Source organism: Drosophila virilis, chromosome X (assembly GCF_030788295.1).
Source record: "Drosophila virilis strain 15010-1051.87 chromosome X, Dvir_AGI_RSII-ME, whole genome shotgun sequence".
Lineage (NCBI taxonomy): Eukaryota > Metazoa > Arthropoda > Insecta > Diptera > Drosophilidae > Drosophila > Drosophila virilis.
The window spans coordinates 15,502,403-15,519,456 of NC_091543.1; the positions used below are offsets into that span (position 1 = coordinate 15,502,403).

At 41.7% G+C, this 17,054-nt stretch overlaps 1 protein-coding gene across 13 annotated transcripts in view; it reads right to left on the minus strand.

Moving 5' to 3' along the window:
- Positions 1–17,054, minus strand: part of LOC6635450 (uncharacterized protein CG43867) — a 136,573-nt gene that overhangs the window by 15,675 nt on the left and 103,844 nt on the right. The window contains exon 1 of one of the 13 annotated variants that reach the window (XM_002059016.4): positions 12,122–13,735. The exons of 11 other annotated variants lie outside the window; for them this stretch is intronic. In XM_002059016.4, the coding sequence (XP_002059052.2) occupies positions 12,122–12,142 (21 nt within the window). In that variant the 5' untranslated portion in view covers positions 12,143–13,735. Of the gene's footprint in view, positions 1–6,078; positions 6,492–12,121; positions 13,736–17,054 lie in introns of those variants that run through there. One more of the 13 variants, XM_032440150.2, reaches the window with a different exon arrangement.

Below are 17,054 nucleotides of genomic sequence, written 5' to 3' on the forward strand. Positions count from 1 at the left end.
TATGCCTTTGTACAAAGTATTTGTATTATTATAAAATTTGTTCCATATACGCTTACTATTATGAGCTTTGTGTAGAATCTATACTTTATTTATTGCTATTAATATAATTCTGAGTATGATCAACAATATATTTATCAAATTTTTAATTTTTAAGATCAAGCTGTTTATACAGATGTATAGTTGGATACATTAACGTACAGACCAGTCGTCTATCTGTCTATGTCAAGATCGACTAACCTCGCAGTGCTAAGATCCCAAATATATTAAAATTCATAATACCCATTTTATCGTGAGGCATTTTTGAAAGGGTATAAATTCTTATGCTCGTTCGCTCAATAAAAAACCGAATTTGTTAGCTGAACGAAAGATGAATAAGTTCGGGAATGAATATATACTCATCTCTAGTTATGGGCGCCTGCTCCGAAAGCATTTGAATCCAAATTTGGATTTGAATTTTTAATGCGTTTTCTAGGTGGTTGGGGCACGTTCGGCATTTCAAGGATGGAAATAATCATTTCTATTCAAAGAGACATAATCTAGTCGGAAAGGCAAATGAAAAATGGGAAAATTGTGAGGAAAAACTATTCAATGCGCCCATTCAGTCAGTCACCGATTGAGTGAGTGAGCCATTAAATAGAGCGTCTTCCCGCCAATACCCTCATGCTGCTCAGCATTCCAATTTTTGTGCCAACTCCATTTTGCTGGCTCGTGCTCTTGCCAAGCATGAATCCTGTTTTTATTACTAAATGAACAGACGCAATTAAGTGGCGTAGGTTGTGACCGCCTGAAGGGTTGAATGCTCGGAACGGGGAGTTCTAGATAAGGGCGAAGTGGGTGGAGTATGGGGAGGAGCGTCATTGCGGCAGATGACTAACGACAACGACCCATTATGTTTGGGCACTTCAATGGGCGCCCAGCAAGTGACTTGTTATGGAAAATGTATGTAAGCTGAAAGCTAGGGGAGCGGGACGCAGCAGGGATGGGGGGCTGGGTGTGGAGCGGTCTAGTCTGGCCATTTGCGGTGAGTCAGTTGCTGTATGCGCGATATGTGCGAGGTGGGGGTGGTATTATCCATAGTTTAAGTTGCTGTCAAAGCCGATGATTAATTAATTTGTAATGAGCGCTAATGTGGACGCTAGATGGCGCTGCGCAACGCCTGCAATCTGCTGCAATTAAATACACTCGAGGTCAAAATAATAAGTACACTATTAAATATCAAACACTTAAACCTTTAGTTGAAAATGGAGAGAGTTGTGTACACGTAGATAAATCTAATTAGCTGACTAAAGTCTGTTAACGACTTAATTCTTGATTGTTGTGAAGTGTTTAGAAGTGGTCACCAGTGATCTAGCTGAGAGGTTTGGAGTATATTAACTGTACAGGGTATAGATTTTTCGATTTGCCACGCCCCAGTAGGGCAGCCGAGTATATAGTCTAAAAAGCAAGACTTTCTCATGAGACTTGCAGCCAGTTGGCATTGATTGTTATTTTATCAAGATCTTAAAGAAACTTCCCTTATTCCCTTTCTCTTTTTGTGTCTGTCTCCCCAGTTGTTCTTCTTTGACAACCACCTGTCAATTAATTGACTCTGTTTGACAGCTTTTAGCAGTAAATCCAAGCTTGTTTGTTTATCTAGGCAGCTGTTTTGTGGACTTTTCTTCGCATGAGCTGCATTACGCTCGCCCTACAATGTGCCAGAAAGGGAATGGATGGGGTCGGGTGTTGGAGCTGTGTCATTTTTCTGTTTGTACAAATTGCTGGCGCCGCTTGGCAATTTGTTAATACACATTACACAAATGTGCCGCAACATGTAGCATTCTGTTAAACGCCGTATTTCTCTCGGCTTTCATTGCCCTGCTCCCGCCATGCGCCCTCTTGAGACTTGGCATCCACTTTGCTGCACATCATCTTTGGGGCATCTTACATATGTGCTTGCCTCACACCCGCTCGTTTTATTTGCGTTTCTTGTGTGGCTTTGACTTCTTGAGCAAATAGCCGCCGCACACTCTCCTTATTCTTTATATGCTTCATGCCTTTACACACTTTACTCTGCCACTCTCCGCGCCCTGTTGTCATGCCACATTTTCGACGTTTAATTTCGAGTCATGATTCCATTGTTATTTATAGTCAACAAAGCGGCAGCAACTGAAGCAGCAGCAGGAGCAGCCACTCTAGACAACACTCCATAAAATATTGTTGGCTGCCCAAACTGTGTCCTCCCTCCAGCACAAACAGCATTCAGCTGCGGCATCTCTCTTTCTCCCTGTCCCAAACCAGCGCTGGCACGCGACGCGTCGTCGTTTAGTCTGGGGTAGTAGCTGCCGCAGTCGCTGCTGCGTTGCCGTTGCCGCTGCCACTTAGCTGCCTGCAGCTTCCGTTGTGGCTTTAAATGTTTTGTGGCATTGCCATAGAAATTTTAATTTAATACAAGTATAGAGATGATCTGTGCAACATAATGTCGCAGCTAGTCATTTGCGTGATGCTGCTGCTGTTGCAACTTCTTGTGGCACTGTTGTCGTCGCTGTCACCGCTGTCTGCCTGATGATTTTTCCATTAGAGTCAATGTCAATATTTGCAGCATGTTTTGGCAGCTTTGAAATTGAAAATGTGCTTGTTGCAAATTGTACGCGACGTGGCTGTTGCTGCCTTCAAAGCTCTTTTTTTCAACCACTCGCATCTTTCTACGACCTCTCCCACACTCGTCCTGCTTGCAACAATTAAAAATCTCGCGGACATTGCCACGTTCTGTGTAATTGTGGTAGCTGATGGTGCTGCATGCTACATGCTACATGCTTTTTCCCTTCCAGTCCGTCACAAGTGGCACTCGTCAGTCAAGTGTTGCGCCTGCCGCGTCGCTTCTGTTGACGAGTGTCATTTTTTAAAGGGAAATCTTGCATAATTTATGGCGCATTTAATATTAAATTACGCCTTAAAAGCGCTTTCACAGCAAAAATCATGTTCAAGTGTATGCACACATTGAATTGCTATGATAATAAAATGATAATAATAACAACAAAAATAACAGTGGTAATGCTAATGCTAATGCTAATGCTAATGCTAATGCTAATGCGAATGCGAATGCGAATGCGAATGCGAATGCGAATGCGAATGCGAATGCTAATGCTAATGCTAATGCGAATGCGAATGCGAATGCGAATGCTAATGCTAATGCTAATGCTAATGCTAATGCTAATGCTAATGATAATGATAATGATAATGATAATGATAATGATAATGATAATGATAATGATAATGATAATGATAATGATAATGATAATGATAATGATAATGATAATGATAATGATAATGATAATGATAATGATAATGATAATGATAATGATAATGATAATGATAATGATAATGATAATGATAATGATAATGATAATGATAATGATAATGATAATGATAATGATAATGATAATGATAATGATAATGATAATGATAATGATAATTATAATTATAATGATAATGATAATGATAATTATAATGATAATGATAATGATAATGATAATGATAATGATAATGATAATGATAATGATAATGATAATGATAATGATAATGATAATGATAATGATAATGACAATGATAATGATAATAATAAAAATTCTTGATTGTTAAAATTATTATGATTTTTATCAATTTAAATTTGTGTTTAAATTTATATTACGAATAGGTGGCAACTAAAAGAGCTAAGTCCTCGATGCAATTCAAGTAATTTGACTGCAAGCTGGGGCCGACAGCTGCCAGGCCTACACGCATGCCCACCCCTTAGACGGCTTAACTTAATCAGTTTTCAGCGAGATACAAAGCCGGAAAGGGGCGTGGGGGCTCATGTAGAAAGAACTTTGCAGCGCTCTTTGCCAGACAATAAACTTAGACAAAAGTTTCGCTGCTGATAAAAGTTTTGAGCTTGCCCAACCCAATAGCCGCCATTTAGGATTTCATGGAAGTGGGAATTCGGAACTTTAAAGTGTGACCAGTTTGGTGCATTTTCTAATGCTCAGAACTTAGATGGCAAATGGGTTTTCAGCGTGCATCGACTGGGAATATGGCTCGCATTTCAGATTTAACAACTCGAAAGTATCTTAAGAATACGATGTCTAAAGTGTGCCCAGCTCAAGTATCTATGGCAACATTGTTCAGTGTCAAAAGGCAAACAATATGCCCAGCCACTGCAGCGGGGGGCATTGTGTCTGGCAAGGCGTAGCCCCTTCCACACTACGGCAAGAGACCAAAGCAAAGATGCCGACAATTTTGCGACAAAAAAAAAAAAACTGCATAGAAAGTGGACAAGTAACAGGAAAATGGCAGGAAAAATGCCAACGATATTTGTGCGCTTTTCAATAATTTTCCACTTTTTTGTTGTTGTTTTTTTTGTATTCGGCCAGACGCCCCAAAGTCTGTAACAGCTGCGCCAACTGTTTCTGACAGTGGGTGGCATGCGGCACGCCTCATTTGTTGCCCGCTTTTGGCTGTGGTGCAAACGATGTTTTTACGCTCGAGTGGTGCCAGTGGTGCGGCAGCTCACTAAAATTAAAACTGAAGACACACTACAATCATTTCCACTTTCCACTGATCGAGAAAGCATATATTCCCCAATTCACATTTGCCTTTAAAGGCGCTGCGCTTGGCCCCGCCCATTGTTAATTAGGCGGGGAAACCCCATAAACTGCACAAAGCAAAGCGTCTGGCCAAAAGTCCCCTCCGCCTCAAATTGCACTTTGTTTTCGCTTTTGCCTAACTTTGTGATTGTTTTTTCATTTTTTTTTTTTTAATTTAGAAAAGGGCCTTTGTGCAAATGTTGCCTGGCCAAATGACAAAAAGTGCATTCAAGTGTAAATAAGAGGGAGAGAGAGTCAGAAAGAATGAGAAGGTGAGCGAAAGACTGTCGCTAATGTCTCTGTTCAACTAATTTTCAGCAAAAAAGTGTAAAGAATTCTCGCAATTGAAAAAAAAGCTTAAAGTTGCGCCATGTAAAAATAGACTAAGCTTAAGCTTGAAATATGTACATCTATATTTGGAAGATATCTGATGATTTAATGTTTATTTTCTAATTATACGAGACTTTAAGATCCAGTTTTAATATAAATATAATTAAAATATAGTTAAATACATAAGAAAAGAGCTTGAAGTGCTTTCCAAATGTATAAAACGTATTAATTGGAAACACACCCATTACCTATTATTTGTATAGAATTAACTAAGAGACGCAGTTTTGTCGTATTAAAAAGAACTTTGAACTGCATTGGGCAAAGGCGCTGCCAACTTTTTGATCACAACTCATAAACGTGACCTTTTCGATGTCGCTAACCAATTAAGCGTGAAGCCACAGACCCCTTTCCCCCATTACAACAACAGCAACAACAAAGACAACTTCATCCAAAGTCGCCTTGGAGGAGCTCAACGATGCGTTCGGTGCTGTGAAAACTCTTGCAACAAACACACACACACAGATACACACAGGCACATATACACAACATAAAAGCAGACAGACGAAAACTTGTAAGCAATTAAAAGCAGTTTTCCCCTCTCATTGCTGCTTTGTTCGTTTTGTATTTTCTTTTTCATTTAATTTTTTTGTATTTCGCTTGCACTTGGCAAGTTTTTTCATTGCATCTTCTTTGTCTTTGCTGCTCATAAATATTCGATTTTAATAGTATGGCACTTCCCAACACTACTCGACATAGCTGGCCCAAAGATCGGCCAATAATATGTAGATGCCGCCTAAGCTTAATTTACGATATTTATCTTTGTAGTTTCAGTAAGAACCAAACTGATTTTTATCTGATATATAGCTATATTTATATTACATAGATCATCTTATATACTTTATTTTGTATATCTTGAGAATTTTTAAAATGTATCTAATTATTTGTGCAATACGAGAAAACATTGAGGGCACAATGAAAAATAATTGAAAAATATATGGGAAATTAAGTAATTGTTCGAAAATTGTTTTATTCTTTTGCAATATCAGTGTAATAATATCAGTAATTTTCCCATTTTAAGAGTACATTTGGTTAGACAAGAAAAATATTTGATTCGGGTTAGATCTATTTAAGAATAGGTATTACGTACATTTTGGGCATGTTGTGCAGCTACCCTGTTCCAGTTTAACAATTGCCATTTTACTAGGATTGTCGATACACTCTTTTCACAATCAGACTCTTGTATAGTTACTTTCCTTAGTGGAAAAACAAACACGCAAATGACGATTCTTATTAGATCAGAAGTTCATTGTCATAATGTGCTGGGCACAATAAGGGTTGGGGGTTGTTTTCCCAACTAACGCACAAGAACTCTGCGTATAATAATAATAATTCGCGTGGCCAAACTATTTTGAGCATAAACCGGTTTGGTGGTGGTGGGTGGAGTAGGGTAGGCGGTCACTGATCGCGAGTTCTGTTGCTGCTGCGGCAGCTGTGTGAGGGTTGTTTTTAGGCACCCCTTTTCAAGGGTTTTAAATACTTGTATTGCAAAACTGTTTAATACAAGCAACAAAAATATTAAAAAAAAAAAAATGTGAATTTAACACTGAACAAACATTGGCAAATAACACTTTGAAAATGATGCAACACATAAGTAAGAGCAGCGACTCTTCAAATTCAACAATCGGTAACGTTAGAAAAATGTTAAACGCCGCCAAGCGACGCGCACGAGTCGAGCAACTCTGAAGCACTGAACCGGCTGCCAGGCAAGTAGCAGCCACCAAGCAGCAGCAGGCGGCAAGTACCAAGTGCGAGTGCGAGGGAAATTTGCGCGCGCGTGGAGGTGGGAAATTCGTGCAAGTGTGTGTGCGTGTGTGTGTGTGTGTTGGGTACATAGACTATCGTTGACAGCTGAGCGAGGGAAGTTTTAGCGAAACGAAGCATTGCCCATGAGCTTGTGTATATGTGTGTGTGTGTGTGGGTGTGCGTGTACGTGTGTGTGTGTGAGCGCGTTTTATTTCGGGGTGGCAGGTAATTCATCTTGCAATATATGTCATATATCACACTACTTGGGCGCACGCACACACACACACACTTGCATATGTATATTATAAGTCAAGCAGCGCATAAATAAATAAATAATAAGCGTATAATAAAGTATAGAGTAACTGTAACATCAATAAAATATAAAAAAAGGAAAATTTGTAAATCACTCGGCCTCAATGGGTTATCGGTATTCGGGCATTAATGCGTCTGGGCTTTTGGCTCTTGGCTCTCCTTCTGGTTTTAATGGGCTGCCTTATTGCATAGTTCAAATGGAATTTATAGCAATAAAATACGTAATACACAAGCCTCCCCCCCCACCACCACTTTACCCACCACCCTGCTGATTAATACCAAATGACTCACGCAGGAATGACAAAGCTAACGGCACTTGTGCTTTTAATACTTTATATGAAGGTCTCAAAGGATATGTGATCATTTTTGGGAAGAAGCTTGTATAAGATTTAAAAAAATGCCTGTTTTTAATCCACGACAGATCTTTGACTAAGCTAAATATTAAGTAAAGGCGAAGGTGCGCTATAAATATAATACTAAAATAATACTTTAATACTGCGATTGGAATGTTTATCAAATAAATAGTTAAAGGGTTAGGATAACGGTAGATAATAAGATCACTAGCTAAATATTTTGCAAGATAAATATTGACATTTTGTTGTTGTAATTTTATATCGCTTTTATAGGACTTATTGTAATGCTGCAAGGTGCCACAATTGTACAGGGTATCTAGACAACATTTGATTATAATTTTTAAAATGAATATATTGGATATATAACTTTGAATTGATTTTGATGGAGCTTTTAAAAAGAAATCAACTTTCCTTTCACCAGAAAGAAATCATAGATTATTTCACTGCATCGTATCCCAGCACTTCATAGGGTATCCTGATTTGTAAGCACCTTGCGGTTTACATTTTTCTGGTGTCAATGACTTTCGCCAAGTTTTGCGAGCTTCATTCCGTGCGGGTGGGAGGATGCCAACAGACCAAACATCAGTCACTTTGCCTTCCTTCCGGCCAAAAGTGCGTGTCATGTGAAGAACACAACAGAATGAAGAGATGTGATGTGATGTGAGGGGGTGGTGGAGTTTGCGGGGCTTAGATGCATGTCAGTTGTCAGATTATGTGTCGGAACAACATTGAGAACAGCAGCTCGCCGCACAATTTATCTACCCCACCCACCTACCCCCCTTCCCACCCCTTTTCTCTATCGCTCCGCTAGAGAACTTTGCCGTTAACCAAATATTGTTGCAGCTCCTGCCACAGCTGGCGCCCCAGAAGAGTACCCAGCACCCAGCTCAGAGCATGAAATAAATCTATGCACATCTATATAACATGTTGCTCGGGCTTGGCTAGCATCAGGCCGCAACTTCGAATCCGGGATTCTTGGAGCTCTTTAGCTGATTGTTTGCGGTTGGTGTCAACAATTTGGCTGATTAAAAAGCAACAAAACAGTAGCTGAGCATGGAATTGTTGGCCATATGAGATGCGAGCTGCGAGCTGCGAGTTTCGAGTTGCGAGATGACTCAGTTTCATTGTTGTCCTCGTCATCCATCAGAGCGCCAGCCAGCATGAAGATTATTGGCTAGACGCTGGCAACAACAACAACAACAACACCAACGCGAAAACCATAAAAACAAACCCAACCAAAAAACAATCTAAACGTTGCCGACGCATAAATACCCTTGCGGCTGCATAATATAACATGTTGATTTAATAAAAAAATTATTAATTAATTGAAATCGAGAAACAATTAAAAGTAATCAATGGGAATCAATAGGGACTTTATGATATAATAGTTCGCTGTTGATAAGAATTTGCAGGATTTTGTTTGTAGGAAAGTGAAGATAGTAAATGCGACAAGCTTCTGTGATATAGACTTTCGACGTGCATGGGTCGAGTATTATACTGAAGCTTGAGACTGAGATGAGATCTTGTAGTGTAGTGTACACTATACATACATATATATAAGATAGAAACTGCGTCAATCTATGAACTACCTGCCGTTAAGTGTTTGTGGCTGTCACTTGTCACTTGCATGCAGCAACAAATATAGCCTATTTATAGGGTATGCAACACGTCAAAGAACATCCTTCGCTTTTGAGCGTGTTGGTGTGATACGCCCCGACTAGACTGGCTGGCAGCCAAAATACAGCTACCCCTACGGCTAACGTTAAATGTGCCCCTCGTGCACTCCCGCCCCCACCCACTTCTGCACACATACAGTTGCCCCCGATGCCGCTGCACAGCTGTTAAAGTGCAGTTGGTCTCCAATAAGTAACTGCTTAAAGCGCCATTACGCGCATTCGTATGGATCGCATCTCGGCCATAACTCAAAGCTGGCTGCAACAAAGTATCTGGCAGCGCGATGTGGCACATCATTCACATGCGGCAACTGTTGCATGGAGCAGCAGCACAACGGCCCGCTATTTTTAAATGCATATTAATGTGGAGGCAGCTCGCGCCAAATGATGTCGTCGACTTGCGGATGAGTTTTAAATAAAGAAAAGCAGCAGCAGCCGCAGCAGCAGCAGCAGCAACAACAACAGCAACTAGAAAAAGACCACTTAAATCGAAAAGAAGAAAAAAAGCAGCAGCACATTACATTTTTCAAATGTGCAACAGCCAGGGCAGCGACGCCGACCGCGAGGGCCAACTGCGAGTGGGCGGCCGCTGCGGAGGCGGCTTCAAGCGAAAGTGGCGCCGTCGCTGTCGACGTCAACGTCAACGTCATCGTCTGCGCTGCACTCTGATGACGGATGCATGCATCATTAATTCAACAAAAGCAACAGCAACAACAACAACAACAACAACAACAACAACAACAAAATAAACAACAACAAAAAGAGGCAAACGCCAACGCGCTTTGCTTTTCTCTTCATTCTGTGAACTTTTATGCATAATCATAGTGAAAAAAGGGGTATAAGCAAATTGAATGGACATATACGAACTTCGCATACACTACAGCAAGTGGCTGAAAAATATATATGCTAAATGTGAAACAGTTTAACATTTCTGTTAAAAATATATTTAAATAACAGCTGTAAAAAGTTCTTACATGGTGAATAAGAAAAAGTTAGTGAATTTAGACTTTATCTTGAATTAAGCCAACCCATATACCTATTCAGTTTTTTCTATTCTCAGTCAGGGAGAGAAAATAACAATTATGGCATCGATCTTTCGTTAACAAATTATTGTATATCCATTGAGAAAAGATTTGGCTAGAACATGCAAACGCATGTTTTAAATCTGATTTATTCATAATCAACTCTCGTCAGCATTTGTATTGCTCGCATAAACCAAAGCTCCCCAAATGTGTAGGGTGACTGAAAGCCAAGTTCGAGCGTCTGGCGAAATGCATTAGTGAGTCAACCGGCGAATGCAATCAGCGCTTGGCCCACATAGCAGGGAGACGAACTAGAAGCAGTGGAAGGAGGGGCAGGAGAGGCAGGACGAGTAACTGTTTGTTGTTGCTGTCTCTATCTAATCATCCATGCGCTTTGTTTACAAAAAGATAAATGGCCACTGTGCGGAGATTGTCTCGAGGTGAAGGCAAGTGCGGCGGCGGGGGTATGGGCCGATGTGGAGGAGAATGTGGCGATAGCTGCACTTGGAGGCGTCTCTTGAGATTGGCACGTGTCCAAGCAGTGAATGCAGCTCGCAAGCTGCAAGCTGCAAGCTGCCGCGTCAATTGACAGCTAATGGGCCAGAGAGAGGGAGAGAGGGGGCGCTGCTGCTGTTAGCTGCCACAAGCAATCAATCAACTCATGCAACTGGCGGTTGCAACTGATGTTGCTGGTGCTGCGCCCACGTTGCACGTTAATTGATTTTGCAGTGTTAGTGCTTTTGATGAGCTAGGCAACGCAGCGCGGAGGCGCCACAGATGGGGCAACAAACAGAAAACAGAAAACAGAAAACAAAACGCCACAAAGAGATGACGACTCTCAGATAAGTGGCTAAATAATTGAAAAATCCCATCAACAGATTGACCCAATTCCCTGAAAAGGTTAAAAGTTCAAATACGAAATGCGAAATTTTTAATTGAATTTCATTTGCAGCTAACCTCGCTTAGTCGCAAAGGGGGCGGCATGGAGTCGGGCGCGGCGGCGTCATAAATGATGTACATCACGGCTGGGCGATTTTGAAATGTGACATAAATTTGAATTTCTTCTTTTTTCTTTCGAATGTCATGCGTTGATTTTGAAGCAGAAATTGAGGGATATTCGGATGGGCACTGGGCCCTAATTTTAGCCAACTCATATGTACGAAACATAAAATGAATATAAATTTGTTATGCGGTTTTATGGGGGAAATGTAGCTGCTGCCCCTTGATCCGATCATGCAACGCCGTGGCTGTGGCAGCCAGGTGGGCGTCCCATTCGGAACGAGAATTTCAAAAATGTTTTGAAAGTCATTTAGTTTTAGGAGCTAAGCTAATATTAGCTGACATTCTTTTCGGTAATTAGCTGGGCGATAAGATAGCTTAGATGCTTTGATTTATTCTAATATAAGCTAATATTCATTAGCTTGAGACTAAGTCAAAAGATGTTGAGCTTATTTCCATTTTTTAACCAACGAGAAAGGATATTATTCAATATCTTTAAAACTGATATGGTTTTTATGGGCGTGGGTTTCTATTGGATTTTCGAAGGAATGGGATTTCTAGACTAACTCTGTAGAGATTTTTTTTGGGTGAATTGTAAAATATAGGGAATTCTTTTTATAAAGTTTTTTGGAACAACTTTGGATATTTAATATATAATATTTACTTTTTAAAACAATTTCCAAATAAAGGATTGGGTTTCCAATGAGTTTTCTCGAATACTTTCCAAACTATAAGATTAGATTTGTCTCTTTTTGAACTCATTTCGAGGCTTTAACTTATTATAGGTTAAAAAAAAATATAACTCAAAATATTCATTAAGTCATTTGCATGTTTCTTATGCACAATAATACTTTGAGATTTCTGAAACTTGCCAATTTTGCCAAACTTACAAATACATTTTGAGCTGCGAAAACTTTCGCACAGCTTTAATGTACATATTCGGGGAATAAGTTTTAGTCTTTACTGAAAAATTGACGGCTCCTATATATATATATAAGCGATAAATTGAAACGCGATCAATCGCTTACCTTTTTCCTATAGTTATCCATTCATAAAACTGGTTCGTTGCACGTTTTCAATGTTGAAGTCTTTATCGTTGTCGTTGTTGTTGTTGCTGTTGTTGTTGTTGTTGTCGTTGTCTTGAGTTGTCTTGAGTTGTGTGCCAAAGCGGGTGGGCGGAGGGAGTTTTGGCTCATATTCTCGTGCAGCTAGTGCAGCTGCCGCTGTACGCATTGTCTTTGTTTGTGGCGGCAGCAAACGCAACAGCGGCGACGCTTGGCAGCCACGCGGCGACAGGGCAACATTTTATGACACTGCTCAGCCTATGGGTTAATAACCAATTTACTGTTATTGTTGTTGTTGTTGTTCTTCTTCTTATTTGTACTAGTGGCAGTTGTTATTGACGCGTTCGCTGCTGTAGCGGCATTTGCGTCTGGCAATGCCCGGTTAGCTATAAACGCTGCTGGCAATGCCGAGAGCAACAGCAGCCAGCCAGCGACAGAGTCCGAAAGCTTAGCTTTACTTTTGCAGCTGATGTTGCTGCTGTTGTTGTTGTTGTTGTTGTTGCTGTTGTTGCTGTTGTTGTTTCTGTTGTTATTGTTCTTGTTGTATTTGTATTAATTAATTCTCTAATATAAGCCTATGCATGTATACATGAGTTATTGCAGTCGCTTTGTTGTTGTAAATGGACGTTTCTTGTGTGTGTGTGTGTGTGTGTGTGTGTGTCTCTATTTTGATATGTTGGCATGTGTAAGACGCGCTTGTTGTTGTTGCTGTTGCTATTTGTGCCTTTTCTTGCTGCTGCTCTCCTTCAGATAGTTTTAGTCACAATTTACATACGCACACACACGCTTATTGTTGTCTGCTTAGCTATTTGCTGCTTTCTTATTTAGTGTTTTTTTTTTTTGCTTTTTTAGTTATTTCCATTTTTGCTTTGTGACTCTGCCAGTCAGCTGTCTGTCATTGACATGTGCGCGCGCTCTCACGACGTCCAGCAGGCGCGCTCTCTTCCTGCATTCGCTCTCGCTGCTGCTCTTCCCCCTGCCCAGTCTCTCGCAAACGCCAATACACAGCGTGGGGTGGCACTCACTCACTCACTCACTCGCTCGCTCACACGCACACACACGCACATGGGAGCGCACATGCACGCTGTACATGTGAATGGCCGCTTTGTGTGTGTTTGTAGGTTTTTGTATATTTTTGCGCAACACAATGCCAAATTCGGCCTAAAATATACTATATTTGGTACATTTGGCTGCCTTTAGGTACGCACGCACAAGCGACACACACACACTTCCATTCAAACACGCACGCAAACACTATTGCAAGCTTTTATTTTATAGCCAAATTTAATTATTTTTACGCACTTCATGCAAACACAATTTATATATGTATTTTTTTTAATTTTTGCTTTTTGTTGTTCTTGTCTTGGAGTTGCCACATAGTTTTGAACGGTTATGTATTTGGAACGTTTGTTGCCACCCCGCGCGCCTTTTACTATGCACCGAATAATTCTTCTTTATTTTCTTTACTCTGCTCCAATCATGTCTTTGTTTATTGTTGTTGCTGCTGGCTTTGAGTAAAATTGTTTAAACAAATGGAACGGAAAATAATAAAACGCAGCCTGTGCAGCAGCGTCGGAGCAGCTACAAGTCTTCTTTTGCACAACTCTTGCGCTGTGCTCTATGTTACGCTGCTTTAGTGGGCCGCTTGCTTTCGTACACTCGTTCGTGCTCGTTCGCGTTCTCTCAGTCAGTCAGTCAGTCAGCTTTTTTTTCGGTGGTTGTTTCACTTTTGGCTTTCTTTTGATTCTTGACAACGCCTCCGCTCCTCCGCTGCCCCTCTGGCAGCTCCTGTTCGATGTGATATCCTGTACACAGCTGGCAACTACAAGGTTGCAGCTTAGGGTAAAACTCTCGCTGCAGTTGCTCGATAAAACGTTCCTTGATTGCAGTCATAAAAAACAATTGGAAACACACGCACACGTACACACACAGCTAAAGAGTCACAGGCGCTCTCTTGCTCGCAGTACGCTCTCTCTGTCGCCCTCTTGCTCTCTTTGGCAGCTGCTGTCAGGCTTTAGGCGAAGCAACCACCGAAATTGCGCTTACAGTTTTAGCGGCACTGTTCAGCCAAACTGTTTGACATGCAGTTGGCGTCTTTGTTGTGTTTGCCATATGCACGCACGCGCGCGCGTTTCATCATGTTTTGGTCGCATTGTCAGCGTTTTGCAACACTGAGCAATGTGTGCCATGTGCGCCTTTGCGTATGCAACAAAAATCGAAAGGACTTTAAAGGCATTTTAAAGACAGCGCTCGCCGAGCCGCAAATAGGCTGCCCGCCCCATACGAAGTCGAGCTGCCGCACTTCCTACAGCCAAGGGACATGCACTTAATTGCCGGGCGTGGGGCCAAATTCAAGTGTGTTTATGTTTGTATTCTTACTTTTCAATGCATAAGTTATTTGATTGGCATGAGACAAAGAGGTGGAAATGCAATTAGGAATGGATTAAGATTTTAATACGCTCTGCCGGGGTCTACGCAGGGTCAGGGAACGTTGTTCTATCAAAGCTCATACAGGACTAATGCGATTTATTGTTTAAGTAGCTAATGAATTGAACGACTTCCGATTATAATATATTTAATATATTAATTATTATTAGTTTTCGCATCAAGAGACAAAAGTTCTTTTCATTGTTGTGGTCAAAGTTTTTTTTTTTCCAGAATTACACATGTATTCACTGAGACTGCTAAATCCACCAACACAAGCGGAACATGGGTGGAAGTTGCTCAGTCAGCCAAAACAAATGAAAATTATAGTAGCTCTAGTATTACACTTCACGTAAATCGTATAACCTGGGCATATTATTTATCTTGACTTTGTCGAAAAGGGCGTCCAAGCCCTTAACTTCCTGCTCTGGTTTATTTGAAGACGCCAATGTTAATTGTGAACTTGATTTCCAGCTGCGATTCGCTTCCACTCCTTAACAGCCAGCTTGTCGTGGGTCATGGCTAATAGTTTATAATGGTTGAACCAGCTTAAAGGACCGACACGGCGCTGTCTAATTGAAGCATAAGTAATGAGCCTGTTAGCGACTCGCAAGCTGCTGTTTTAAACGAGTTCGGGCAGCTGCTGAAAGCCCAACAAAGGCTTGCAACCCCTGGGCTCGAGTCGTAGTCGTTCGCCCGGCTCGCAGCTAGTTAACAGCCACGTGTTTGTACATGAATTTAATCTCGGCGCAAACAAAGTAACAAGAATTCAATTTGTCACAGTGGTTGGCAGCGGTAACGGTAAAGCTAAAGCCAAAGGGGCCCAGTCGAGAGATAAAACTGCCTGGAACTTGGAAAATATTTGCATTTCGCCTGCTTTTTGGGCAACAGGCATGGTGGTTGGAGTCGGGGGGCGAGAAGGGAGGGGGGGGGGGTCTGATTGAGAGCAAGAGAGAGGGGTGCGTGGTTGGGCTGTTGCGTAGGTAAAGCCAAAAGCCCCTCGGGACTTGTTAATGCAAACAATGCGCATTTGATATTGAAAACGCGTCGAGTCGAGTCGAGTTGGGTGGGGTGGGGTGGGGTGGGGTGGGGTTGGGTGGAGTGGGAGGGGCTTGGGCGCTTTTTGCTTGCATTCGGGGTAGTTTTGTGTAGTCTGCTTTTGAGCAGGGGCTAGGTGAAAAGGGGACTGGGGAGGCAAAAGCCCAGCATCACTTGCAAGCACACGAACTTCAATAAACGTTGGGCCGAAGGGCCGCGGTGGGGCGTGGCAGTTGCGGTTGGTTTTTGGCGAAGGGTAGGGGATGGCTTTGGCCAGTGGACGGCGTACGCAGCATTGCATTAATGCGTATTTCCGGGCTCTGGAACGGAAGACGATTTATGTATTGTGCAGAGCCGCGTCTGGGGACAGTTGGCGACAACATTTTGTTGTCGCTTGGGTTTGTTGGTCGGTCGCTTGTTTGCCCGCATGTGCCAAAAGTTCGTGTCGCTGTCTGCCCCCGAGTCCAGCCGCAACCATGAAAAACAAGTAAAAAACAGCGCTGCGCTTGAATGTGCCCGACTGTGCAATACTCTGGGCTCAGTCGATTACTAAGATTCAAATAGGTAAGAACTGCTTAAAATAAAGCTCTTTAGGCACTCTAAAACTATAACAACGAACAGTGGCTCCAAAACGGTGACTTTAATGCGACTCTAAAACTGTGAAATAACAAGGTTTCCTTAACGTGGCCTTGTGGTTTTGGCTTATGCCTTGAGGCTACCTTTCAGAGTCATTTCACAAAACTGTGACTCCAAAACTGTACATTTCCAACTGTGCCTCTAAATTGTATGTCATACAGACTTTTGCGATTTGGGGCGCAGAAAATGAGTCACATAACGTAGATGCTAGAACTGTAATTCATCTATGTGAATTTCAAACTGTAAAGCATTAACCAGAATAGACTAAGTGTGCTGCTTAAACTGTTACCAAAACTGTGACAAAAACTGTGACCACAACTGTGAACAAAACTGTGACCACAACTGTGACCACAACTGTGAACACATCTGTAAACATACTGTGAGAAAAAACCCAACAATGACTTCCAAACTGTGCCTTTTAATGCATTTTTCAACGCATGAGGGCAGAAGTGGACGTGGTAAAAGTGGGAGTGGCAAACCTAATTGGCTTTATTAACGATGTTTAAATAATAGTGCAATACGACTTGGACAAAATCGAACCGTGCAGCATGGCAATATACCCTGGCTACCTCTACTTTACAGAGTATTAAAGCAGCTGTGATCCCGGCTGTGATGGCCGATGGTCGCATTGTCATGTAAATGCCGCACACGCTTAAATGCTTTAAACTGGCCTCTAATGAGGCCCAGACGCGGCTTCTGATGCCTGCCGTCTGGATGCCAAGGATGCTACCCTTGTTTTAATATCCTTTGTGCCCAGTCGCAGGCTATAGGGTCGGTCGGGGGTCGGTTGGGGTTGGTT